We start from the raw sequence: 27,942 nt of genomic DNA, 5'->3' as shown, positions 1-27,942 counted from the left end.
AATCTACACTCATGTCTGTATTTTTTTTTTCAAAAATTCGTCACCTATATTTTTAGTGTGCCATATACAATGGAAGAGAAAATAAAAATAAACTGATTTAATCTAAATCTGGCAGAAAGAGAAACACAATGTCAAGTGAGATCATGATGCATGTCTACAGGTGGTACCTTTGTTGGAACCCATAAGTGGTCAAACTGGCAAACACACACACACATACACACACACAACATACACACAACAGCATGCACACACATGCCTGACCATGCTCACCTATACTTTCTTATGTAAGCATCATACTTCATCCTTAATCCCCAGACATTTTATGGAAGCATATGGAGTATTCATATATTCCAAAGGAATTTTGGGTAGTCTAACATGAAAAAAAAGAAGAAAAAACAATCTAATTTTGCTAAATTACTTTCTGTATGTAAGTACTGACAGGAATATATGATTTGTATTTATTATAAATCATTGCATTTTCTTATGCTCTGCTCTTTCTAAACACACTAATAAAAGAAATAAGCATCACTTCTCAGCCTTTTGGCTAAGATCAAATGTATTAAAGGAAGTAAGCAAAACATTGCAAAGCAAATCAGGAAGCAAATATTAAAACCAGATAAAAGGGGGATAGACATTATGTTAAAAGCAATAGGTTTAGTTGCAGCTTGCACAGCCCAAATCCCATGACCCAGTGTCCATTTGAATTCTGGTTACTCTGCTTCCAATTCAGCTTCTTGCTAATGCATCCTGGGAGGCAGCAGACGATGGCTCAAGTGCTTGGCTCATGCCACACATGTAGGACACCCAGACGGAGTTCCTGGGATCAGACCTCAGCTTGATCCAGTTGTGACTTTTTGCAGTCATTTGGGGAGTAAACTATCAGATGAAAGATCTCACTCTTTCTGTCACTCTGCCTTTCAAATAAATAAAACTAAAACAAAAGAGAACAGCTATATGAAGGAAATTTAACCACTATCTCATAGGTATACTCATATCTATGTTCCCATATTTATTTCCAAATTTGTTCATTTTTTTTTTATTTGAAAGGCAGAAGGAGGGAGAGAGGGAAAGGAACAGAGAGAGAGAGAGAGAGAGAGAGAGAGATTCCACCAACTGATTTGTTCCCCAAATGTCCTGAATAGCTAGACTGGATCAAGCCAGAGCAAGGAATCAGTAATTTCATCTGGGTCTCTCTTGTGGGTGGCAAGCACTCAAGTGCTTGGGCCATCATAGATGCCTCCCAGGTGCATTAGCAGGAAACTGGACTGGAAGCAAAGGAGAGACTTGGTCTTGGGCATCATAAGGCATGGCTTAACTTGCTGTGCCATAATTCCTACCCCATGGACTCCCATGTTTATTACATAATAGTTCACAATAGTCAAGATAAATGGAAACAACCTTGGCGCCCATCAATAGGTAAACGGATAAGAGTAAAAATGTGGTGTATATAAACATATTATAATTCTGCCCTAAAAAAGGAGGAAATCCTTTCATTTGGCATAACAGGAGAACCTGGAGGTCAAATTAGTATTTCATGATGTCACTTATATGTGGAATATTTAAGAAGGCCAAATAATATATAAGCAGGAAATAAATAGTGGCTGCCAGCGTCAGTGTAAGGAAGAAAATGAGAAAGATAAATGTCATAGGTCACCAAGCAGCAAACATGTGGGATGAACAGGTTGAAACATCTAATAATAAACAACACAATGAATACAGTTAATCATCGGGTATTGGTTTCAGGATTTTTGCTAAATGAACAGATTATAGCTGATATTGCCATGAAGCAGGGAGAATGGAAACTACCTGAGATGATAGATATGTTACTTTGTTCCAGTATGGTAACCACTGCCTCATAAATATATCTTATAATATCACAATGTAAGCCTTAAATATATATGACAATGTTGTTTTTTAAAAGCCCAATAATGGTGTTTTATTTCTCCAGTCTCTTTATGAAATCAAAACTTTACTAAAATGTTGAAGTAGCTGAAGGAGATGCTGCTTGCAAGAGCTCTAATCTCTCAGTAGATACATTTTTAAATTCCTTTAGCTATTCCCATACCATAATTTTTATTTCACAGGTTTTTTTTTTTTTTTTAATTCCTCAAGTCTTGTTCAGGGAAGTGAAAGTCACCTTAATGAAGAAAGGAGAGATTTAACAGCCATGGCTTTGGAACAGCAGAGGATCTCAGCTTTAATTCTTTGGCTCCAAACCAGAGTCTAAAACCAGCCATGGGAAAACTGCTGAAATGGAGCCTGCACTTCTCTCCACACTGACTTGCATAATGTTGACATTAAAACACCAGAGAAACATACACATATTTCAAACAATTATGACTCCTTTTCTATAAATATTTTCAAATTGTTTTAGGAGATAAAATAACATATTTTACCCTTCTTGTTTCTAAGTTACTCTGGTCACCCTGAACAACTCACTACTATGGATTTATTTTTGGCTGGAGGGTCAGGGAGGATATCTTCAGGTGCTAGTTTGCCATTAAATTGTGCTTTCCATCATGAGTTGTGTAGAGAGTAGAAGAGTCAACGACCCTTAAAGCACAACTGAATTCCATGTCATAGCATGGGGGAAAATATACTATTTCTTTCTCTGTGGAAGCCCAGGAAAGAAAAACAATCAAATACTCAGGGTGCTCTTTTAAAAATTCTCCAGAGGCAGATGCTATGGCACGGTACAGTGGGTTATACTGCCATTTGGGATGCCAACATCCCATGTAGAAGTGCTGCTTCAAGTCCTGGGTACTCTGCTTCTCATTCAGCCTCCAGCTAATGTACCTGTGAGGTAGTAGGTGATGGCTCAAGAGTACCTGCCACCTACATGGGAGAGCTGGGTACAGTTTCAGGCTTTTGGCTTCAGCCTGGCTCAGCCCTGACATATGGGGGCCTTTGGGGAGTGAACAATCAAATATAAGATTCTCTCTCTCCTTTCTCTTCTGCTTTTAAATGAATAAATAATCATATAAAAGAAAATAAAAACTCTTCCTCCCCTTAATAAGCACAACTTGCCCTCTGGATAGAAAAAAAAAAATCCTGCTTGCCTTAGCCTTTTATTACTCTTGCTTGTTTCAGTTATTTTTGCTCTGAAATCTAAGTCGGAATACAAGAGAATCTCAAAAAGTTCATGGAAAAATGGAATGGAAAGATAAGTTTGGTTTCATGTAAAAATGTTAAATCCATGCATATCTGTAAATTGACACATCTCTATTAGGAGAAAGATATGAAAAAGTGAGAATTACAAAGACTGCCAGAGAAGCTCACACTTCTAGGTGCATCGTTCAACCATTTCAGGTGTCTGCTCCCTCAAACGTAGCCAGATGGCAATCACCCAGAGAGGGAGAGGTGAAATTCATCTGAAACCTGCAATTTCCTCTGTCACAGAATATGATTAAGGGGACTGAATTCCGCTCTGGAAATAGACTATGGTATCTTTCGTCACAGATGAGCCAAGTGATCAGTAGGTTAGTAACCCTCCAGGGCAATTTCAATATCTTTCCCAGAGCCTGGGCACCAGAGACCTGGCTTGTCTTCAACATAAATGCCCTCCACATGATTTGTAGCATTTATTTTTGATGTAAAAACACCGGATCCCAAAGCTGACTACTGTATTTCTCCTAAAACAACCACAGAAAAAGACCTCTGCATTTGTGATTTTAAAGCTAAGACATGTTTCTTGTTTGCTGCTACTTAAAAACTTGGATCTTTTAATCAAATCATTCAAAGAGCTTGGACTTAACAACTAAGATTCAGTGTTGTTTCAAAATGCTGGGGGTGGAAAAAGGAAAACAAACTCACCCTCACTCCCAGAAAAAGCATCACTTGACCCTGCTAGTGCCACGGTCAACAGCAGCTGCCAGAGATCCATACCTGTAGGACCTGCAATCACAAATGGATTACAATGAATATAGCAATTATAAGCAAACCACTATCATGAAATACTGTTTAAAGAAAGCTTAAACCATGACCATGACTGAGCTGACAAGCCAGGTCAAGAACAGCCTCATATGGTCGTATTTTTCATGCACAAACAGCAGGATACAATAAGTTCTATTTCCTGTGAGTGTTCTCAGGAAATAGCAAGGACACTTAGATTTTCACCTCCTGGCTGATGGCCACAGAACCACCTCACAGCAAATGACCCCCAATCACTGCTTCAATAACAAGGCGGGTTCACTTTAATTCAATCTGGAAATAGAAAAACTGGCCAGCAGTATCCCCAAGCATGGGGCCTTGGGCAGGACATACCACATAAAGGAAAACAATTCACTGAAGGATCTTTTCTTCAGTGCATTTTCTAGTCATCAAAAAAGCCCAATTAACACACAAAAACACTGTGCTAATGAGGTCTTCCAAGGAGGGGTAACTAGAAGGGGAGCAGGAGGAGGCTGGGAAGCAAAAGAAAGCAGCAGCTCTGTGCTTGCTTGGTGGCCTCCCTTGGACACGGCATTCTTTCCTGTTTTCAATTTTATGAAGAATGTGGCCTCTGAAAGGACCAGGCACGGAACACCTCAGACACCAAGAGGGATGGATTTGTGGCCATTTGGAATCCCAAGTGGCCCATTTGGAATCCCACAGACTGGGCCCTTCCTTCAGGGAGCAGATCAACACAGCTTGGATGGTGCACACCTTTATCTGGAGAAAACAAGCTTCTCTGGAAAAAGAATATGCATACCCACATGCAGAAGCTCTAAGACAGGCTTAGGCGGGTTCAAAGTCAACCCAGAACGCTGTCTTTTGTAGAGCTGTGGCTGTATCTGACGAGTGCGCTTTAAAGCTGAATGGTGAGTTTTCCATAAAGCTGAACTACTCACAGCTGACTCCATACCTGACCGACACACCAGGGCCTCTAAGGGTTTCAGTTTTATCACTATGCTAACTTGACCGTAATGAAATAGCCCTTCTTGCTATCGCAAATGAGGTTGAAAGGATGAGCAACGTTTGTATTCATGGGATCCTCCTGATGTAGGCAAGCATATAGGATAGAATGGATTTGGTTTGTGAGCTGGAAGACCACGCCTTCACCACGTCCCTGTGTGATCTCATGCCCCTAACTGACCACACCTGTATTCCCACCTGCCAATCAGGCTACCTACCTGACCAGTCCCCTTTGGAAGTGGATAAAAGACCTGACACATGTTGGCCCCGCCCACTTTTGTTTTTGCTGCCCTTTTTTGCCATTATGGACCTTTGTTGCCATTGCTGCTCTGCGCTATCAGGGCACGTGGCCTTTGGGCCACCTGCGCTCTCTGCCTTGTCTTTGCTTGCCTGCCTTAAGCTGCTAACAGCTGCTCAAAACCACATGCTTGTTGCAGGTGGCTCTAGGCCTGCTCTCTGCTTGGTATGGCCCCAACTTAATTTGCAGACTTTCCTTTCTCCTTTAAAGCCCTCACTCTCCTATACATTCCTCTCACTGAATAAAAAGCTTAAGAACTTACCATGCTGCCTGATTTATTTGAGCCAGTATTCAGATCTCTTCTCTGAATTCATGGCAAGAATCCACAAGGCTTATTAATTTTGGAAAATATTAATCAGCAAATCGGCATCACTCCAACCATGGCAAAGTAATTTTGAAAGGGCGTAAAATTTCTGATGTCCTCTACTTTCATTTCTTGATAGTGAGAGACCTAATTTTTTTTGTCCAATAAATTTTTATGTTCTTAAAAACTTCTTATTTAAGAAAATACATCTCTTCATGGACTCAATATCTTCCTGCATCTGAATACTCATGTGCACACCCGCACGCATGATGAATCACCCTTCCCCTCATGCACAGCTCCTGGAGTCAGGACAGAATCAGTGTGAAAGTGCAGATGAACACAATTTGTCAGCTGTGAGATTTCAAAAAATGTTGAGTTGCAGTTATTACAACATCTATGTTTTTAATTCCTAACCTGGAAGGCACTGGGCTGGTGGTCTTGCGTCAACCTTGTCAACTTTGCAAATGTGAACTCTGAGCATCTGTCCCTATGTTTTTACTCCTAGAAGAATAGGCTATGTAATCCTATTTTGTAGCCTCCAGCAGAAATATATTATTAAAAAGGCTGAAAACAAACATATCATAGGTTGAAAATGCCATCCAGTTGTTACTGAGTATTTCCCTATAATTTGATTTTTTCATAAAGTAGAAAAAGCCTTGAGGAACTGGACTCTGCATACGGTGTTAATTTTTACTAATAGAATTTTCCCACACTCAAGTGTCAGGGAAAGTAGACTCCACAGGGACAGGCTATGTTTGTGTCAGGTAGTAATAATGAATCTCCAGGGGCCAGCGCTGTGAAGTAGTGGGTAAAGCTGCTGCCTGCAGTGCCGCCATCCCATATGGGTGCCAGTTTAAGTCCCAGCTGCTCCACTTCCGATCCAGCTCTCTGCTATGACCTGGGAAAGCAGTAGAAGATGGCCCAAGTCCTTTGTCCCCTGCACCCATGTGGGAGATCTGGAGGAAGCTTTGGACTGGCACAGCTCCGGCCATTGTGGCCAACTGAGGAGTGAACCAGCGGATGGAAGACCACCCCTCTCTCTCTCTCTCTTTCTCTCTCTCTCTCTCTTTCTGCTTCTCCTTCTCTCCTGTGTAACTCTGACTTTCAAATAAATAAATGAATAAGTAAATCTTTTTAAAAAAAGAATGGATCTCCAACCCCAGGGAAGCCATATTTGCTTCCTCAATGCAAAGTTTTGCATTTCTCCAAAGGGTGCATTTTCTATTGTAGAGGTCACCTCTTCTATACTTCAAAGAGACCTTGCAAATGCCAGAAACAAGTGACTTTTGCTTCAGATGAACAGCAGATAGCACACCACCACCACTACCACCACCAAATCCACAAATTTTTGAAAACTTTTGTTTCCACGTGAACTCCCCTCCCCTCAAATAAAAAATTGGAATTGTCACAATTTTTTTACAAGCCAAACATACTTCCATAGAACATGTTCTGTCTCACAAAACAAAGAAAAACAAACCAGAATCTCCAAAGAAAATTAAGCAGCAATCAGTGCACACACTCTAGAGCATACAAGTTTAAAAAACTGCGATTCTCCCAGAGGATAAGTTTACCGCCACCTGGAGCACTGAATAGGGACCTAACTGTAACACTTCACGTGTAGCCAGGTAAGAGTAAAGAAACTTTGGATTAGATAGCAGGTAACTGCCTTATTAGAATTTAATGTCCCCTTCCTTTCCAATGACATTGGCTCAGTAAGACTAACTCCAAGAATAGCCCCCTTTGCATTTCCCTGGAGAATATACTTAATGCCATCCTATGGTACTGGGTAACAGACATCCCACTAGATTTGATTGTACACTACCTGCATCCAGCTTTGCAGAGCTTCATGTGGCAGCTTCTACATGAGAGGATCCTTTATTAGGCTCTAGCTGAGATAAAATATCCCTAGGAGAGGGCACCGTGCCAACACACACAGTCTGGAACCTTACTCAATGATGTGCCAGATGTGAGCAAGAGGAATATTCCAGTATTCCCTTTTCCCAAGTCTATTTTGCCCAGGTACCCAAACTTACCACATACAACCATTAGGTCATAAAGTACAAGAGTCCAAGCAGGGGTGGGGAACATGTAGCTCATGGGCTGTATAAGGCCTGCAGGATCGTTTGGTCTGGCCCAGCCAAGGTAACCACAGATGGTACCCAAAATTCAATAAATCTATAGCAGGCTAATTTTTAAGCTGATAATTTTGTATGGCTCTTTAATGCTGTTATAAATATCCAAATAGCCATTGGCAGAAAAAGGGGTCCTCATGCCTGAAAATGTTAGCATAACAGACTCTACTTACCAATTTAAGTAGAGGTCAGCATTCTTCACATGAATCTACAAAATTGCACACTCGCATGTTGAGATTTCAATGCTTGCAATAGAGTCCTATGGAAAATCCTCTAAATCTCTCATGACATGAATTTACGCATTCCTTGGCTATAGCTGCTTGGCAGAATTTTCTGTAAGACAGGCAAGATGGGCTTCTATTCTTGCAAAATGGAACTCACAACATTAGGCCTGAGCCTTTTGTCTGCATTTGTTCACTATCCTCAAAGTTACCCAGCTGAAAACCAGTGAGATCCAGCTATAGACTGCCCAGCAAAGCAGGCCTCCAAACTACACAATTAGGCCTATGATACTAACTTTCATTCTTTAGCTAAGCACTTGAGGAGAGACAGGGGCTAGCTATGACATTTTCCCTGCATGTTATAACCAAATCCAGGCAAAGCAATTGATTCAATTATGTTTAATTTAAAATTAGCAAGTATTTGTTGAACTACTAGTGTCTAATAACCTCATATAAGGAGACTTTAAAAAGTCTGCAGAAAAGTAAAATTAAGAGACAAGTTTATTTTCGTATAAAATATTTTGAAATCCATGTACTTTTTTTGATGCATTTTCCATGAACTTTTTGAAGATCCCTTGTATGCAATGCACTAATGTTATTAATATAAAACCCATCAAAATCATGGTTTTTTTAATCAAAATCATGGGTTTTGACTTCAAGAATAAGACACATGAGGCTATGAAAAGGAGCATAACTAAAAATGGAATGCTAGAATGGGGAAAAATCAATTACTGAACTGAGGGGATTAAATTAGAAATAAATGACAGATAGCAGTTGACAATGTGGTGTAGCTGGTTAGGCTACTGCTTGTGTCACTGGCATCCCATATCATGGTATTAAAATCTGAGCTCTGGCTGCTCCACTTTTGATCCAGCTCCCTGATAAGCACCTGGGAAAGCAGAAGATTATGGCCTGAGTGCTTGGACTCCTGTTACCCACATGGGAAACCCAGATGGAATACTAAGCTTCTGATTCTGGCATGGCCCAGTCTCTGTCATTGTGCATTTCAAATAAATAAGTCTTTTAAAAAATTAAATGACAGATAAGATTTTTGGGGGGCAAGGAAAAGTGAAAGGGGCTGTGGTGACCTTGCAGGGGTAGAAGTTCAGTGTGAATGTTCTGGCTATGGGCTGAATTCTGAGCACATTTATGGTAATATTCTGAGGAAGCTAGTAAAGCAGAAAACAAATCACTATTACAAGGGTGACAAAATTGGATTGACAAGGTAGGACCAGACTCAATCATCACTTTCAACTCATACTAATCAGAAAATGAATAGAGATTTTGGTATACATAATATATGCAAAAGTCAATTTTCCTTGGAATAAAGTCTGCTCCTCATACCATCTTAAAGTAATATTGAAAAATATTGACAAGATTTGGTGATGACTTGGCATGGGAGATGACCAAAAGGCAGGTCTATCACAAAAGACTGAAGATATGCATAAGGTGAAACTGTAGACAGGAATCAGGACATTGGGATCCGGGTCTAGGAAGAGGAGAAGTTCACATGATGTTTTGGGATACTTGGGTGATAAAGGAAATTACAAGACTACAGGAAATATCAGACATGTCTAGTGGGACACTGAAAGTAAGAGACCCAAGACTGAAGAGAAGAGAGGTCATTACTGGACGAGAGAGAGCTACGTAAGAGATGGTGAGAGTGTGAGTGGTGTAGTGGGTAAAGCCGCTGCCTGCAATGCCAACATCCCATATGGGCAGTGGTTTGAGCCCTGGCTGCTCCACACCGATTCCAGTCCATGCTGATGTGCTTGGGAAAGCAGCAGAGGATGCCCCAGGTGCTTGGGCCCCTGCACCCATGTGGGAGACCCGAAAGGGGTTCCTGAATCCTAGCTTCAGCTTGGCCCAGCCCTGGCTATTGTAGCCATTTGTGGAGTGAACAAGCAGATGGAAAAACTCTCTCTCTCTCTTTCAAATAAGTAACTAAAAATCCTAAAGAGAGAGAGAGAGAGAGAGAGAGAGAGAGAGATGATAACTAACAGGTGAATTTAATGTAAAGGTTATATCTATCTGGTAAAATATTTTATCTATTTGGTAAAATGATTTCCAAATCATCTTTATCAAAAGTAATAGTAAAGTACATATTAAGTCATGCATGTGAAAATGTGCTTATATGTGGTTTTTAATTTTGCAGAAACAAAATGAATCACTAACCAAACCACCCTCTGATTTGTGTCAAGTATTTAAAGGGAAAATGGTCAGAGCTGTCCTTAGAAATGTGATGTTAGCATGATAGTATATGATGGAAGTAAAACAATAGATTTAGGAATCCAGAGTTCTGTTGAGGCAATGCAGGAAGAACACCAAAATAGCAGCTGAATTAATCAGAAATAATAAGTTTCTACAAACTGTTTTACTGATCTAGCAATTCTGATAGTGGAAAAGCAAGAGCTGATTTTAAAAATTCCATTAGAAACAGAATTGTTTATATTGCAAAACCAAGGCTCCAGGTAGATAACCTAATAAATGTGGACTTTCTGATTCTGGTGCCAATTACTAATGAAATATTGCAAAATTGCATTAGTTGATTTCCTGGTGGAGCTTTTCTAAGAACTCAGCACAGAAAAAGGGAAGAGGCTAATCCAAAAAGATATTTGAAATTACCCAATCAGCACCAGACATTTATTCGAACAGTTTGCATTTCAGAGTTCATGTTATTATCTCCTTTTCATGTTGGTGAGCATGTGAAAATTGGTCTGACCTAAAATACCTTAGATCAATTTGTTGCCTGTCCATTAGTAAGGAAGGAAAAATTTATAAATATTTTCTATTAAACTATGTAGCATCATTTAGACTTCTCTCCTCTCAGGGATTTACTGAGGAAATCAAATGAGAATTTTAGGTGTGTAAGGTGTAAGAGGACAAAGAAAGCTTTGTCCATTTCATAAGACAAATATGTATATATGGATTGTATCTGTGCTGACCAATCTGGTTTACTATCAGTCACATATGACTAATGAGTACTTGAAATGTGGTTAACTCAATGGAGGAATTGAATAGGAATTTTATTAAATTTCAATTAAATAAATTAGCATTTAATTAATATATTTAAAATAGGTTAGGTATATGAGTCTACTTTTTAGCTGCAATTTTATGCATTCAGATCAAGTGTTTCTGATGAACATTTAGTATCTAAATTGCATGTGCTCTAAGTGTAAAGTACACATATATTTTGAAGAGTTGGTATCGGCCGGCGCCGCGGCTCACTAGGCTAATCCTCCGCCTTGCGGTGCCAGCACACCGGGTTCTAGTCCCGGTCAGGGCGCCGGATTCTGTCCCGGTTGCCCCTCTTCCAGGCCAGCTCTCTGCTGTGGCCAGGGAGTGCAGTGGAGGATGGCCCAAGTGCTTGGGCCCTGCACCCCATGGGAGACCAGGATAAGTACCTGGCTCCTGCCATCGGATCAGCGCGGTACGCCGGCCGCAGCGCGCTGGCCGCAGCGGCCATTGGAGGGTGGACCAACGGCAAAGGAAGACCTGTCTCTCTGTCTCTCTCTCTCACTGTCCACTCTGCCTGTCAAAAAATAAAAAAATAAATAAATAAAAAGTTGGTATCAAAAAATGATGGAAAAATCTCTCAACAATGTTTATGTTGGCTACCTATTGAAATCATATTTCAGACTAATGACAAAATATATAATCAAAATTTGTATTCGGCCGGCGCCGCGGCTCACTAGGCTAATCCTCCGCCTAGCGGCGCCGGCACACCGGGTTCTAGTCCCGGTCGGGGCGCCGGATTCTGTCCCGGTTGCCCCTCTTCCAGGCCAGCCCTCTGCTGTGGCCAGGGAGTGCAGTGGAGGATGGCCCAGGTGCTTGGGCCCTGCACCCCATGGGAGACCAGGAAAAGCACCTGACTCCTGGCTCCTGCCATCGGATCAGCGCGGTGCGCCGGCCGCAGCGCGCCGGCCGCGGCGGCCATTGGAGGGTGAACCAACGGCAAAGGAAGACCTTTCTCTCTGTCTCTCTCTCTCACTGTCCACTCTGCCTGTCAAAAAAAAAAAAAAATAAAAAAAAAAAATTTGTATTCACTGTTTCTTATTTTTTTAAATGTGATTAGTTGAAGAATTTAATTACACGAGGCTTGTACTATGTATTTGACAATATTTATGTATGCATTTTATGGTTTATATGTTACTTGCAATAAAAAAAGATTAATGTGTGGTCATATTTGCTTTTGGAATCAAAATAGCAAACAATATAAAATGTTTTATTTCTAATAATGTATAAAATCACTATGGTTTTGTTATGCTTTAAGAGGTCGTCACAAATGTGGAATGATGGGGACAGAAGATTCACTGAAAACTTAGATACTGAGGTGATTTAGGGATGATTATATTTGTAGAAGGTGATTGCTGTTTGTTCTTTTAGTGTATGCATGTGAATTTGTTAATCTCTAGGGGTGTGGCCATTCACACAATACCTCTCCTTGAGCTATAGACAGTGCTACACTGGTAAGTATTTAACATCTGACTCCCTGATATTGAAAAAAATGTCATGATATGTAGCATTTGCCAATTTCAGTGACATGAGTACCTGCATCAGGGCCGATTTTAAGCTACCACGGTGAAGGCACTGAATGCAGATCCACAAGCTGGTATGAGCTGGACCCAGAGCAACCCTGGCCAGGCAAGTGAAAGATGCTATCTGGGTTCCATGTGAGGTAACAGGTACAAAGATTAAACAATCTGCTGACACAGATACAAAATGTAAGAGACAGTGGTACTCAGCGAACTCTGGACACTTGATTTCATTTGATGACATCTGATCCACTATCAGTGGATCACACTGTGTTAATAATCATTGATATATCCTTTTGCAGGTGTATGGACACTAGCATCAGCCTGTACCACAGACGCTGTCCTTGTTTTTTATTTACAAAGAGGGTGAGTTTAGGGTTCAGTGAATATGCTCTGGAGTCAGAAAAGGTTATTGGCTTTATCAATCTTTGGTTTACTCATCTCTTATATGACAATGATAATATTTTCTTTCTTTCAAATAGATTATGTTTTATAATGTTCCTCATGGGGCAGATTGGGACTGGGGCTCTCATGAAATGGAAGTCTAGCCAGGTAGAAAGCAATCAGCAGTTGGGTTCTTGGGCACACTGTATTAACACTCTATTTCTTTTTTTTTTTTTTTTTGGCTTTCAAAAATAACTTTTTATTCATATACTTTAACTTTTATTTAATAAATATAAATTTCCAAAGTACAGCTTTTGGATTACAGTGGCTTTTTCCCCGCATAACCTCCCTCCCACCCACAAACATCCTATCTCCTGCTCCCTCTCCCACCCCATTCACATCAAGATTCATTTTCAATTATCTTTATATACAGAAGATCAATTTAGTATATACTAAGTAAAGATTTCAACAAACTGAACCCACGTAGATACACAAAGTTTAAAGTACTGTTTTAGTACTAGTTATACCGTTAATTCGCATAGTACAACACATTAAGGACAGAGATCCTACATGGGGAGTAAGTGCACAGTGACTCCTGTTGTTGATTTAACAATTGACACTCTTGTTTATGGCACCAGTAATCACCTGAGGCTCTTGTCATGTGTTGCCAAGGCTATGGAAGCCTTTTGAGTTGGCCAACTCCAATCTTATTTAGACAAGGTCATAGTCAAAGTGGAAGTTATCTCCTCCCTTCAGAGAAAGGCACCTCCTTTGTTGATGGCCCATTCTTTCCACTGGGATCTCACTCACAGAGATCTTTCATTTAGCATTTAGGTGTTTTTGTGTGTGTGTGTGTGTGTGTTTTTGTTTTTGTTTTTTGTTTTTTGTTTTTTGTTTTTTTTTTTTTTTTTTTTTTTTTTTTTTTTGCCACAGTGTCTTGGCTTTCCATGCCTGAAATACTCTCATGGGCTTTTTAGCTGGGTCCGCATGCCTTAAGGGCTGATTCTGAGGCCAGTAACACTATTTCTAAATGAACTACTTCATCACGAGGGTCCAGGGAAGGGGAAGGAATATCATGATATTGATAATTGATAATGCGTGCACCTTCTAGAATAAGGCAGAAATGAAGCCCATTTGTACTTAGGTGAACAGGCAATTACCTGCCTTCCAAAAGGAAGCCCAATTGTATGGAAAATATTTTAGGAGCTGATTACCCCACCCTTACCACCCAATCACTACTTCATATTCTGTACAAAAATGCTATGCTGTTGATACTCAGTTTAATTCATTTGTTCCATGAACCACAGTTTTATAGAAAAATACTTTTTTACTTTCTGAAAAATTGAGTAGGTTATTTCCAATGATAAGTGGTATGGCTTGAAGCTGTAACTCTTTTTGGGATCACTCAGAGAAGGCAGCTTGGTTATAAAAACCTGGGTCTCTACCTCTTCCTTTACAGAGAAATGAGGGAAGAAAAGGCACTTCAGTAGCTAAATGCTTGGTGCTGCTCCTAGATGGCATGCATTGTTGTTCTGTACAGAATGAAACTCTCTCCATGTATGGCGCATTCTGGTCAAGTTCAATGTGACCCACATAGCAATATGTTGCCACAACTATCTCTGTGGGTGATCACCAACCCATTCAGCCTGATGCACTTAGTGCATTCATGGACTCATGATACAAGTATGATTTTTACATGAAAGAGAAAAATCAACTGCATGGGTACTTAGATGAGAAATGTGTTCCTTCTGTTCCTCCTTAATATCTTACTTTATATCATTTCACCTACCAAGTCATTTTTTCCAAAACAATTTGACAAAGGAAATTTGCTGGTCTTCTGCTTTCTTTTCTTTTGGAAGTGGCTCGTTCTGGAATCTGATTTTATTATTACTATGATAGATAACATAAAATTCACTTTAAAATTTGTTTACAGTATGATAGATCATATAGAACATGGAGAATGTTCTTTAAGCAAATTTTAAGATGTTGAAATTGTTTCAAACTCTGAGATGGAAGTTTTGTTTCACCTAATTTAGGGCATAAATTAGCTATTGGAGACAAGTTCTCATAGAACAGTGTCTTCAAACAAAAAGTCATTTTCTTGATAATAATCACAGTGATTAATATAACAAGTCAAAGTGTATTAAAATGTTCTGTGTCTGAAAGGAATTTATGTCTGTCTGCCTTCTTTGGAGTAAACTAACAAAAGTTCAAATTTCCAAAGACAGAGTTACTAGCATACCCTGATAACACATGGAGCAAGACTTGGGAGAAACACTTCTTTCCTTTTAACTCTTCCCTCTTTTCCTTTTCCTTAGGTCTAACAGGATAAAGTTGTTTTTTTAAGGTAAACAAGGTGGAACACAAGAGTAAGGTAATATAATATCCTGGGAAAAGCACTACTGCCAGTAGCATCAGCAATGACGTGCCCTGGCACCAGTCCACCATGGCCTTCCTTGGGGACTCTGGCAGTTATGTAATCATTGTGGGCCTCAATTTCCTCACTTTAACATCATCCCATGATTTTGTGATAAGCAGAGTCCCCTGTTGTGCAGTATAATTACAGCTGTCAATCATTGGGGCTACTCACATCCTGGAGCTACGAGGCTCTTGTCTCTCTCTTCTTTGAGCTATGAGCAAATCAGGGGGCAATAGCTATGTTTCATTTACTGCTGTACTCACAATAACTAGCTTTAGACTTGCTTCAGAGTACATGCCCACCAAAAATATCTGCCCAATGACGAAGTGTTCCAGGCACGTTATTCTTTCATTCAAATTTCACATACACCCTACCAGGGAAAGCTTCATGTCACAAATGAGAAAATGGAAGATTAGAGGAGCTTCACAAGGTTAAGCAGACTTCTCAAGCTCACAAAGATAGGATATTTCTGATTAAGGTTTGGAACTGTACTTCGATGTCTCCAAGGCCAGCTTTTGGTCGTCATGTTTCCTAAATGGTAAAACATGATTAGGGTACTGGTAAATGATGAAAAACTTCAAAGAGTAAGGAAAATAGAAAGGAAAATTTGGATTTCAGTTATAGAGGGAGACAGACACCTTATCACATCTCCCGTTCTTAGGGCCTATGAAGGGCAGTGGTAATGCATGAATGCTGACATGGCAGTTTCTTCGAGAGCTGCACTATATCCCTCTCTATGTCTCTGAGCCTCCAAGAGCACCTGGTCCACTTTCCAGTGCATTACTTAAGAGCTATGCAGTCTACTCTCTCCCATGACACAGGAGTCTTACCCTGCCTCCGTTAAGCCTATACATAAAAATAGAAAGACGTCTATTCGGCTAGACTGACTGTCAGATAGATGCCATACACAGGGCAGATCAATGTCATGTCTCATCTCCAAGAAGTTTACAATATACCATTCACTCTTCAGGATCACAGGAAAGTGTAATAGTTTAGTCTTGGACCAATGACTGTTACTAGTTTCAGTAGAAAATGTTCTGTAGAATAGGGCTATCTAACAAAAATATAATTTGAGCCACAAATGCCAGCCATATACATGAGTTTTTAAATTTTATATCAATCACATTAAAAAAAAGTAAAGAAATGGATAAAATTAAATTTAATAATATACCTTACTTAACTCAATATATAATGTCTTTCATCATGTAGTCAATATAAAAAGTGTTAATGATAATTTTAAACTCTTTGTTTTCATACTGATACCTTGAATCTGGTGCATACACCACAGAACATTTTGTTTGGGATTAGCTTTATTGCCAGTGTTCAAAAGCAACATGTAGGCCGGTGCCGCGGCTCACTAGGCTAATCCTCTGCCTGTGGCGCTGGCACACTGGGTTCTAGTCCCAGTCAGGGCGCCAGATTCTGTCCCAGTTGCTCCTCTTCCAGTCCAGCTCTCTGTTGTGGCCCAGGAGTGCAGTGAGGATGGCCCAAGTCCTTGGGCCCTGCACCCACATGGGAAACCAGGAGAAGCACCTGGCTCCTGGTTTCGGATCAGCACAGTATGCCGGCCGCAGCTGCCATTGGGGGGTGAACCAACGGAAAAAGGAAGACCTTTCTCCCTGCCTTTCTCCCTCTCTCTCTCTCTCTCTCTCTCACTGTCCACTCTGCCTGTCCAAAAAAAAAAAAAAAAAAAAGCAGCATGTAGCTAATGACTTACTGTTTAGGAACTGGCAGCTCTGGTAGTGAGAATATACCTGTTTATTATCACTCATGTCATAGGCCAAACTGCTGAGAAGAGACATTTGAACAGTGATTGGTAAGGCTTGATGATTTCCTAGTCCTAAAAAGAGTCTTGCTGAAGTAAGAAGCAGAGTGTTCGAGATCTTCACAGTGCTTATTTTGTATAAAATTACAAAGCACTGAATTTTAAATACAATTAATCCCCATACTTTTTGCTTGTAGCACAGAACTTTGAATTTTACCATCATATCTGTTGCTAGTTATGAGTCATTTTTCATTCTAGACCTCAGCTTCTTTATCTCCACAGTAGAATGTCTAAAGTATATCAGTAGTTCTTAGGCTTAGCTGCATATTAGAATCACCTAGTGAACTTAAAAAAAAAAATTTTCCTGGCTTTACCATAGACAAATCAGAATCTCTGGGGTGCTGTATGGGTCTTTATACTGTAAATTTTTTGCTTATGTGATTCTAAAGTGCAGCCACGATTAAGAATCCTTTACCTGGTATAAACATGATGTGATATGATTTTTTATAAAAATTCATTTATGTATTTGAGAGTCAGAGACAAGGAAAGACAAAGTCAGTGACAAGGAGGGAGACAGAGACAGAGACAGAATTGCTATCCCCTAGATCATTTCCCAAATGCCTTTAACAGTCGGGGCTGGGCCAGGCTGAATGTAGGAGTATTAAGTATATTAATATTATATATTTATATAATATATTATATATAAATATAATATATTATTATATAAATACATATTATATATTATTGTATTTATATCTATTATATATTTATTTATACTTATATATACTTATATATATTATACTTATAATTTATAATATATAATATACATATGTATTATATATTTATGTATTATATATTTATATATTATATATATTTATTTATAGTTATATATATATAAGTATACTTATATTAAGTATATAAGAAACTTAATGCAAGCCTCCCAGATGAGGGCAGAAACAGAATCATTGAAGCCATCAATGCTGCCTCCCAGCATCTGCATTCACAGGAAACTGAAGTCAAAAGCCAGAGTTGGGACTGAAATCCAGGCATTCTGACAGAGGATATGGGCATACCAATCAGTGTCTTAACTGCCAGGCCAAACACTTGCCCCTGCTATGATTTGAAAATTTGTGACAATACAGCACAATTGCTCTCAATAGTCTTTCTCAGTTAAGTAGAGGCAGAGACAGGAAATGTCAATCTCTCCCATTTAGTCACCAATAAATAAACATTTTGCAACAGAGACATATCTATATCATGTGGTTGAAATACTGAAATATGATTCAAAAATAGTATCCTATGAAAAATCATAATAAAAACACATACGAAATCAGCCAGCCACAGATACCATCATTCAAGCAATTACATGGTTTCAAAGTGTTGCCGATAAGCCCAGGCAGGCAAAATGCTAAAGAGGTCCTCCCAAGATTACTATTCCTGGTTACTCAATCAAACACTAGTTTAGGTACCCTAGTGAAGATACTTTGCATATGTAATTATGATGACTAAACAAATCGATTTTTTTTTATTTGATAGGTAGAGTTACAGACAGTGAGAGAGAGAGACAGAGAGAAAGGTCTTCCTTCTGTTGGTTCACCCCCCAAATGGTGGCCACGGTCTAAACTACACCAGTCCGAAGCCAGGAGCCAGGTGCTTCTTCCTGGTCTCCCATGTGCTTGCAGGGGCCCAAGCACCTGGGCCATCCTCCACTGCCCTCTAGTGCCACAGCAGAGAGCTGGACTGGAAGAGGAGCAACAGGACTAGAACCAGCACCCATGTGGGATGCTGGCGCCGCAGGTGGAGGATTAACCAAGTGAGTCACAGCGTCGGCCCCACAAATCGATTTTTAAATAGGGAGACTAACCCGGATTACCTGTGTGAGCAATGTGATCACATGAGCCTGTAATAACAGAAGAGGACCTCAGTCAATGAGATGAGATAGAAGTGGAAGTCAAAGGGATTAGAAACTTGAGAGGCACATGATCTGCCATGGCTCGAGGGTACCACAAAGAAAGCATGGGTACAATGTAGGCAGTCACTCTGAACAGACACTGGTTCCTGGCTGCCAGCCAGCAAGGAAACGGGGAACACAATGCCACAATGACAAGAAACTGAGCTTAGCCAATAACTCTAAGGACTTGGAAGTGAATTAATCCCCAAACCCTCATGAAGGGCATGCAGCCCTATTGACACGTTAATTTCAGCCTTGTGAACACTAAGCAGAGAACCAAGTAGAGGCAGGCTTTCCCCGGACTTCTCCCCTACTGGACTGTGAAATAATAAATAATGTTGTTTCAGACCACTAAACTTGTGATATGTTGTTGAGGATGCAAGAGAACATGAATATAGACTCTAAGAGTCCAGTACAGAGCTCAAAGTTGAGTTCCTAAATATCAGTCAGAAGATAATAATCCAATCAGCAGTGAAATTTGTCCATATGGAGACGAGCTTTTTGGCAGTGCATAGAAATTTGGACACAGAAGGGACTTTAGAAATAATCTAGTACAATCAATGATAATTGATATCTTGCTGGAATAATTAGTAACTAATTTATGGCTTTTTTCTTCTCCAACTACCTGGGGTAAGGGCACTACTTAACTGGCCAATAAGAATGTCCCAATACAGAGACAGTTACAATAATCTCTCATAGCTTGATGAGGCTCTTCTATTCTAACGTGATAACTGTCAGATGACCTTCTAATTCTTATCTTGTTTTCTGAGTCTGATCTCTTTCTAGAGACTAGAAATATGGAGAATAAACTAATGTATAGGCATTCTGGAGTATTGGTCCATCACTTGAGTATGGCTAGTATAAATCAGGCCCCTAAAAAAGTTTGATCACCTCTATCTATGTATCTATATATCTATTGTATCTATGTCAAATGATACAATTTTCTTCTTGCAGGTATAAATCTATGAGATTATCCCATGGAAACTAATACCTGGATGATCCCGTCTCCATCAGTTTTCTGGCCTTGGTTTTCACATACACCTTAGGTCAACCGAGGAAATCACAAAAGCAGCAAAGTGCCAATGGCAAGGCAAATCAAAACCAACGTTGAAATCCATAATAGATAAAGGTAGGCAAAGATAAGGAAAAAGGAGAGCATGTGTTTATGGCCAGTCTATCTTTGTAGCATGTCCTTGTAAATCTTGGCTCCATAAAGCTTGTTTGCAATCCTCCTGAACTAAATGTCCAATTTCCAGGAGGCCTATGTTTACTCTCCTATGGGACCACCACAGTTTAACTCAGGAAACTGTAATTCAATGACCTGGCCAGGATTCTTCTAAACAAATTGGCTGGAGGAGGATCAGAACCAGGAGGCTGAGCCAAATGCTGATCTACTATTGATTCCACCTACCAGGAAGTCAAAGGAACAGTTACTTACAATCAGTCTGAATGAAATCTGTTATTTCACATCTCATAGAACAATGATAAAACAATCGTATTTCCCTCAATTTGAAAAGATTTTAAATGAATTTTTCTTTTTCCATCCACTTGTGGTCATATTACCAGTTAACATTTCACTTTCAAATGAGGAAGAAAAGCTATGAGGAATCCCCAGAGAGTTATTTACACACAGCATCATTTAAATGCTGAAGATCCAAAAGGTAGATGGTTCAGACACAGAAAATAATGTACCTGGATGCTCAAATGACTTCTACCCAAAAGGGACTCAGCATAGCTCTCCTATCTTCCTCCAGTTCCTCCCCAGTGAACAAGTGCATTCTTCTAATCTATTTCCCATCCTGCTTATCGAAATCAGGCTCACCCATTTACCTGAGCCAGATACCTGGTTACTCCATCTCCTCTCTCATTTAACTTGTCACCATAACAGATGAGGCTCTGGAATATAGTGTCTCCTTCTCCAACCCTAGTCCACTGCCTATGCTCTTCTCTAGACATGCAGCCATCTCCCTTATCACTTATCTCACTTTACTGTCAAGCCTGCTACCAAACGAGAAATCCACCTACCCTTCCAAATCACTTTGAAACATACTCACCTCCAGAAGCTGTCTATACTCCCCTGAGATTTAATTTCATTATTCTATACCTACGTTGGTTTTTAAACCTCTACAATAACCTACCACTGTGTCAAAGTCTCCAAGATGTTAGCGGAATAGATGAGCTCTTAATTCCTATGTGGCTGGTTGTACAAGTCCTCAGAACAAGATACATTTACTTATTATTATCTCCACTATGCTCTGACCATCAAAGTGAGAGTGAGCAGACATGTGTTACACGTATGAGTGTGTGTGGAGGGGGAGTTGGAGGATTGTCAGTGAGTAAAAACATAGATCAGAGCCCCTAGAAGTCCTTACCTCCTCCCAGGAATAGCCAAGTCTTCATTTACCTGTAGTTTTTGGATCTCTAGGAGCAGTTAGTTTAGAAAAAAGAGAACAGAGGCTAATTTGGGGATTAGAAGATTGGCCTTGGGCTGAGCGTTGAGCAGCCAGAACCTGAGGGTGTACATAGGTGCAAGAGAATTTCAGAAAGGTAAGAAGGGTCACAGTTGTGTCAAAACTCAGCCTAGGATTCACCAGAAAGACTGCTTATGCATCCGGGCTGCACTGCCCCTTCATCAGGAAGCAGCACTCAGCTCCCCACCTTCCAGCCTTCCCCATCAGTACCCTAGCCTCAGTCAGACTCCACTCAGGATCCCCATCCAATTTCCACTCTTCTTCTGCAGCAGGGACAGGCAGAAGGACTCAGAGGAGAGCAAGGAAAAAAAGCAGAGGAATTGAGGACTTGAAAAGATGTGTGCGAGTGACTTTCTGCTTCCCTTCTGCCATCAGCAAGAACAGATTATGAATCACAATTTTTTCCTTTGAAAATTATTTTCCACGCTTACTAAATTAGATTCCTTAAGACACAATTGGTTTGAAGATAAATGGCCTTATTAATTTCTCTATTAATCAGAATGCAAGGAAGTGCAGAGTTAGTGACAATAATGGGACAGTGGGTCAAGTGGAAAGGCAGAATGATAATCACAGAATCCAGGGGCTAGATGGGGTGCTATATATCATTTTAGTTCAAAGGTCACATTTTACATATAAGGAAAGTAAATTCAGAGAGGTGACGTGATGTGTCTAAGACCCCACAGCTTATTTCCAGCAAACTGGAAGTGCAGCCAGATCTCCTGTCCCAGTGTAATGGACTTTTCCACTATGCCACATTGTTTTCCTCTTGCTACCTTGAATACTTGCAAAGAATTTCAAGAAGCCAAGAGGCAGGCCAATTGTGTTGCAGTGGCTTAAGCCAATCTGTGCTCCAGTGCTTGGGCCCCTGCAATCCACTTGGGAGACCCAGATGCAGTTCCTGGCTCCTGGCTTCAGACTGGCCCAACACCAGGCATTGCAACCATTTGGGGGAATGAACTAGTAGAGATGATCTCTTTGTTTGTCTGTCTCTCCCTCTTTTTTTTCTGTCAATCTGTCTTTTCAAGTAAATAAAATTAATTATGTGAAAAAAAAGAAGCAAGAAGCTTCATTCCCCTCCAGGCTCATATACACCATCGCACACAACATCATGTACCATTAGGGATTCAGGACAAATTCATAATAAGTACAGGCACAAAGCAACCTGGCTCAGCTGGCCTGCCCCTGCTGACCACTCACCACCCTCCCTTAATGGGGCCTGGGTTCCCCTCACCACCTTCACTAAAGTAGGACAAGATTTACTGGAATAATCCAGTAAAGGAGTTTACACACAACCAACCTTATGTTTGGACCAAGATGGGCCTACATTGGGCCTACATTTTCTAAAACAGTACTGCTTAGAACCTTGCAAAATTCTGTTTTCCACACGGACACCCGAGATTTTCTTAAATCGCAGATGTGTACCTTCTGTTTCAACACCCCCACCCCTGACTGATACAAACGGTAAACTCTCATCCAGCCTCTTTCTATCATTCCATTCCCATTTCCCTCACACCTCCACTTTTCTCCGTCCACAGAAGAATCTTCTCAGGTTCTGGGATCTGTACACCTCTGGCCCTTCTGCTCCTCCTGTCCTCTTCCCTCTTCATCTGGGCTACTCATTTCTCCAAACCTCAGCTCAAGATCACTTGAACTCAGAATCATCAGAGCAGCAACTGCTTCTCCTCTCTTCTTCCATATCTCTACTATGGATATGTCTACTTGATCTGTGTCTACTATGGCACTGTAAGAAGTCAATGACTTTCTCATCTGTCTCCCTTCCCTACCAAGCACTCCAAGATTTAAACACATTTTTGGTGGAATGAAGAGACCCCTGTATTCAGTTTTTAAAAAGGTATTAGCAGGGGGTGTGAGCAGGTGCTCCTGCAAGTTCATCTGAATGCTTCACGGTAAGGGAGAAGTCGTGTTTGCCACTACATCACGCACAGTGGCATGGTTTTAATCAGGCCTGCAGTATGTAACCAGAGTCAATCAGCAAAAAGGTATGACTAGGAGCATAAAAAGAAAAAGTCTTATTTCCCTTTCTTCAAAGTTCTGATCATCCCTCAGACTTTAAAAAACCTGGAACATGATGCGAAAACATGCAATTTTGATGTCACTGTCACTTCTTTTAGATATTTTCTAAATGTAAACTGCTTCAATGAAAAACACAGAGCAGAATTAAAATCCTGAAGTTTCCTGAGTGCAAATTATAATCTCAAATGGCTTTCTCGAAATGTACCAGATCCTTAAGTGCACAGACAACTAACTCTTCCTGTAGAGAACTTTGGAAATCCAGATTATATTAAATTGGTGACTACACCAGGAAGAAGGCAGTCAAAGGCTTTGCCTAATGAGAATATTATATAAACTCCAGCACAAGGAAAAGTTTTGCTTAGTGTCAAATGGAAAAGGGCAGAGAAATAGAGGAAAGAGAGAACAAAAAGAAACTAAGCTGGAAGAGGGCAGAAGAGGGTGAGAGGAAAAAGTCTGGCCTAAGCCATATCGGAGACTTCTTAAAATGGCAAAAGCAAGTAGAAAAAAGACACAATTTAAGCCTTTTAATCAAAGTTAACAACAAAGGAATACTGACCAATAGTCCAGCAGATGTTCCTGATATAGAAGTTGGATTTTTGAATGTGTAGCTCCCTCCAGGCTTTGTATCAAGAAACTCTTCAATTTTCTTTTCACTTAGCCATATATGCAACCAGATAACATTATACTAATTTGCTGAAAATCTGGAAGACAGGATAGGGTTGAAGGTGGATTTTAATGGAAGTTTCTTGGTCACTGTTTGATGTTTTTTAATCTCTAATTTCTAGGTCTTGCTACTGTGATATAAAAGCCTTTGCAAAATCCCTTCAAATCTCTCACTCTCTCTCTCTCTCTCTCTCACACACACATACACACACACACCCACACCTGGTTACCAGAAGAATAGTGTCAATCTATTGCCTCATCAAAGAAATTCCTGGCTTTGGGCCGGTGCCGCGGCTCACTAGGCTAATCCTCTGCCTTGCGGCGCTGGCACACCGGGTTCTAGTCCCGGTTGGGGCACCGGATTCTGTCCCGGTTGCTCCTCTTCCAGGCCAGCTCTCTGCTGTGGCCCGGGAAGGCAGTGGAGGATGGCCCAAGTGCTTGGGCCCTGCACCCCATGGGAGACCAGGAGAAGCACCTGGCTCCTGCCTTTGGATCAGGGCGGTGCGCTGGCCGCAGGGCGCCAGCCATGGTGGCCACTGGAGGGTGAACCAATGGCAAAGGAAGACTTTCTCTCTGTCTCTCTCACTGTCCACTCTGACAGTCAAAAAAAAAAAAAAAAATCCCCAGCTTTGCCCAGCACTTTTTTGGGTGCTGTGAGATGAAGTGAAGGCCAGACATGGCCTGGAATCTCCTGAGGCCCCGCAACAACTGAAGCCTCCAAATGAGCCGAGAAGTGGGCTAAGTGCTCAGACTCAACCAGGGCTCCTCTCTGGCTGGGCTGAGGACAGACAAGGGTATCTGAAGGCAATCCCATTGCTTCTCAAAGGAGAGCAAGAACACAAACCAGAACTGTCTTCTGTGTTTACTGGTATCTCACTGAAGTAGCCGCACTTTGAATGTTTTCTGAGTGAAAGAACAGAAAAACCACTGTTCCTCAAGAGTATAGACAAGGGCTATAAACAACAATAAAATCTCAAGGTTAAAAGAAAATAAGAAAGGAAGAAGAAGGGAGGGTGGGAGACAATGTAGGGTGGAAAGTAACATTAAAACTGTATATATAAAATACACAAAATTTATTCATCCTATATAAACAAAAATTTAAAAAGGAAAGAATAAATTCTAAAATGTTGGTGCTCACTAAAATTCTTAGCATCCTTAATTTTAATTCCACATTTGAACATAAGATCAGTAGTATAAAACAGTGGACGAGGAAACCCTTAGTATCTCCCACATATTGGCTCCCAACATATGCAAGTTCTAACTAATTAAGGATATTTTTCTCAACTGAGCAGAAAGGCACAGTATTTAGATAATGTGGGTTTCATCTATAAAAAAAAAAATCTTGTAATTAAAGAAAGTAGGTCCCAGGAAAAAGATCACAAGTCAACTACAAGGGGAAAATTACTGAACATTTAGTGAATTACACATACAAGCAATCCTACCCCCCGCCCCCCCCCCCCAAAAAAAAAAACCAGAAGGCTTGTTTTCTAACTCAGCATTTTGCCATAGTTCCTGTAGCTATTCACATGCTGCAACCATCATGACGATCCCCATCACTGAGCTGTCATACATGCCAGGCTGTGTGACTAATACTCCTGTGTGTGACTAACAGCCCTGTCCACACTATCAACACAAAAGGCTGTTGATGATTTATATAACTGCTGTCAGAATTATCAGGGCCTTTGGCTGGTTACAAGACTCCTTCTGCTGGCTCAGCGTTCTTGGGTTTCTATGCAATCAACCATTCCGTGACATGTTACATATACAAACTCTTTTAAGATAAGAAACCATCGGGGGAAAATTAATTTAAATAGTTAAAAATGACTGTATTGAGAAATGCACTGAGAATGGCTGGTTAATTTGTTTGGAAATCATATTTCAGATGTGTAGAACCACCTGTCTGCTGGATGTCTCAAAGCACATTTCCAAAACTAAATTCAGGGTCCATAGAACTTACCTGGATAATTTCTCAATCTCTGCTGTCCTACTTCACCTCTAATGTCACCTCTTCAGCATATTTTGAAAACATTTGGGTCTCTTGTCATATCTACTGCTATTGCCCAAGTCCATTTCCCAAATGGATCAAATGGATTGAGAAAAGACATCTTAATATCTAGTTCGGTTCTTTACAATCCATTTCTCTCTCTCTCTCTCTCTCTCTCTCTCTCACACACACACACACACACACTTAGAAACACACTTATTGACTGGAAGGTGGCTCACTAGGTTAATCCTCCGCCTATGGCGCAGGCACCCCTGGTTCTAGTCCCGGTTGGGGCACCAGATTCTGTCCCGGTTGCTCCTCTTCCACTTCCAGTCCAGCTCTGCTGTGGCCTGGGAAGGCAGTGGAGGATGGCCCAAGTGCTTGGGCCCTGCACCTGCATGGGAGACCAGGAGAAGCACCTGGCTCCTGCTATCGGATCTGTGCAGTGCGCCAGCCGTAGCGGCCCTTTGGGGGGTGAACCAACGGAAGGAAGACCTTTCTCTCTCTCTCTCTCTCTCTCTCTCTCTCTGTCTATAACTCTCTCTCTCTGTCTCTCTCTCTCACTGTCTAACTCTGCCTGGCCAAAAAAAAAAAAAAAAAAGCACTTATCATCATGATATTTCTCTAAGTAAAACATATAAATGACTTTCCTTGCTCACAGGATTGATACCACAATCCATAATATGGTCTAATTAATATTTATTATTTGCTACCAATACTCACTGTCTTCAGTTTCAGTTAGTAATAGATCGCAGTGAAAGACAACATTTCACAGCCAACCTTGTGCCTAACTGTGGTCATTCAACTAAGTCCTGGCTAGCAGGACATGGATGGGAGTGACATTTGCATCTCTCAGGGAAATGAACACCTCCTCTACTGCCCGTTTGTCACTCGTGATGGCTTGGATGTTGATGGACTAGATCACCAAGCACATGGGTGAAGTTAACTGGACTTGTGGAACACTTCTGAGACTAAGCATGAGATTGGACAGAAACAGACTTGAAACATAGGACAAAGGACCCACTAGCCAGTGTTTTTTTATTTTTTATTTTAATTAATTAATTATTTTTTTATTTTTTTGACAGGCAGAGTGGACAGTGAGAAAGGCAGAGAGAGAGAGAGAAAGGTCTTCCTTTTAGCACTGGTTCACCCTCCAATGGCTGCCATGGCCGGCACGCTGCAGCTGCCACACTGTGCTGATCCGAAGCCAGGAGCCAGGTGCTTCTCCTGGTCTCCCGTGCAGGTGCAGGGCCCAAGCACTTGGGCCATCCTCCACTGCACTCCTGGGCCACAGCAGAAAGCTGGACTGGAAGAGGAGCAACCGGGATAGAATCTGGCGCCCCAACCGGGACTAGAACCTGGGGTGCCAGCACCGCAGGTGGAGGATTAGCCTATTAAGCCGCGGCACCAGCCTAGCCAGTGTTTTTATAACCAGCCAGTTTATATCTTTCTAGTTTATCCTTGAAAGAGAAAGATCTGTTTTCACCTCATTGTTCAGTCTTAATGAAAAAGGTTATGGGAAAGAGTAATCATATAGACTTGTATTAAATCATAAGCTGAAACTACCATTGATACCTATAAAGACAGTAAGTGAACCTGAGCACATGACACATTCTAAAATGGCATTTTATGACTCTTAATAGATAACTTTTCCTCTTCCAAGACAGCTATGAATTATACTTGGGTGATGAAACCTTAAGTATTTGAAACTGTTTGAATTTAAGAATAATTTGAGGAATTATCATTCTCACAGAAAATGAACACCATTGTCACATAGCAATATTATTTTAGTCTGATAATAAATAGGTAACATTCTGCATAACTTATCCCAAATCAACTTTCCAAGCCTCAATTTATTAGGGGTTTTATCAAACAAAAATAATGGTTA

At 40.7% G+C, this 27,942-nt stretch overlaps 1 protein-coding gene across 11 annotated transcripts in view; it reads right to left on the bottom strand.

The window, feature by feature from the left end:
* Positions 1–27,942, bottom strand: part of GHR (growth hormone receptor) — a 311,129-nt gene that overhangs the window by 185,416 nt on the left and 97,771 nt on the right. For 4 of the 11 annotated variants that reach the window (XM_070056271.1, XM_008262046.4, XM_070056269.1 and 1 more), the window contains 2 exons: positions 23,964–24,108; positions 3,814–3,894 (listed from right to left, as the gene is read on the bottom strand). In XM_070056271.1, the coding sequence (XP_069912372.1) occupies positions 3,814–3,883 (70 nt within the window). In that variant the 5' untranslated portion in view covers positions 3,884–3,894; positions 23,964–24,108. 11 annotated transcript variants of the gene reach the window in all.

This window comes from Oryctolagus cuniculus, chromosome 14 (genome assembly GCF_964237555.1).
Source record: "Oryctolagus cuniculus chromosome 14, mOryCun1.1, whole genome shotgun sequence".
Taxonomy (NCBI): Eukaryota; Metazoa; Chordata; class Mammalia; order Lagomorpha; family Leporidae; genus Oryctolagus; species Oryctolagus cuniculus.
The sequence above is the reverse complement of the archived record's forward strand: the minus strand, read 5'-3'. Positions and strand labels throughout refer to the sequence as shown.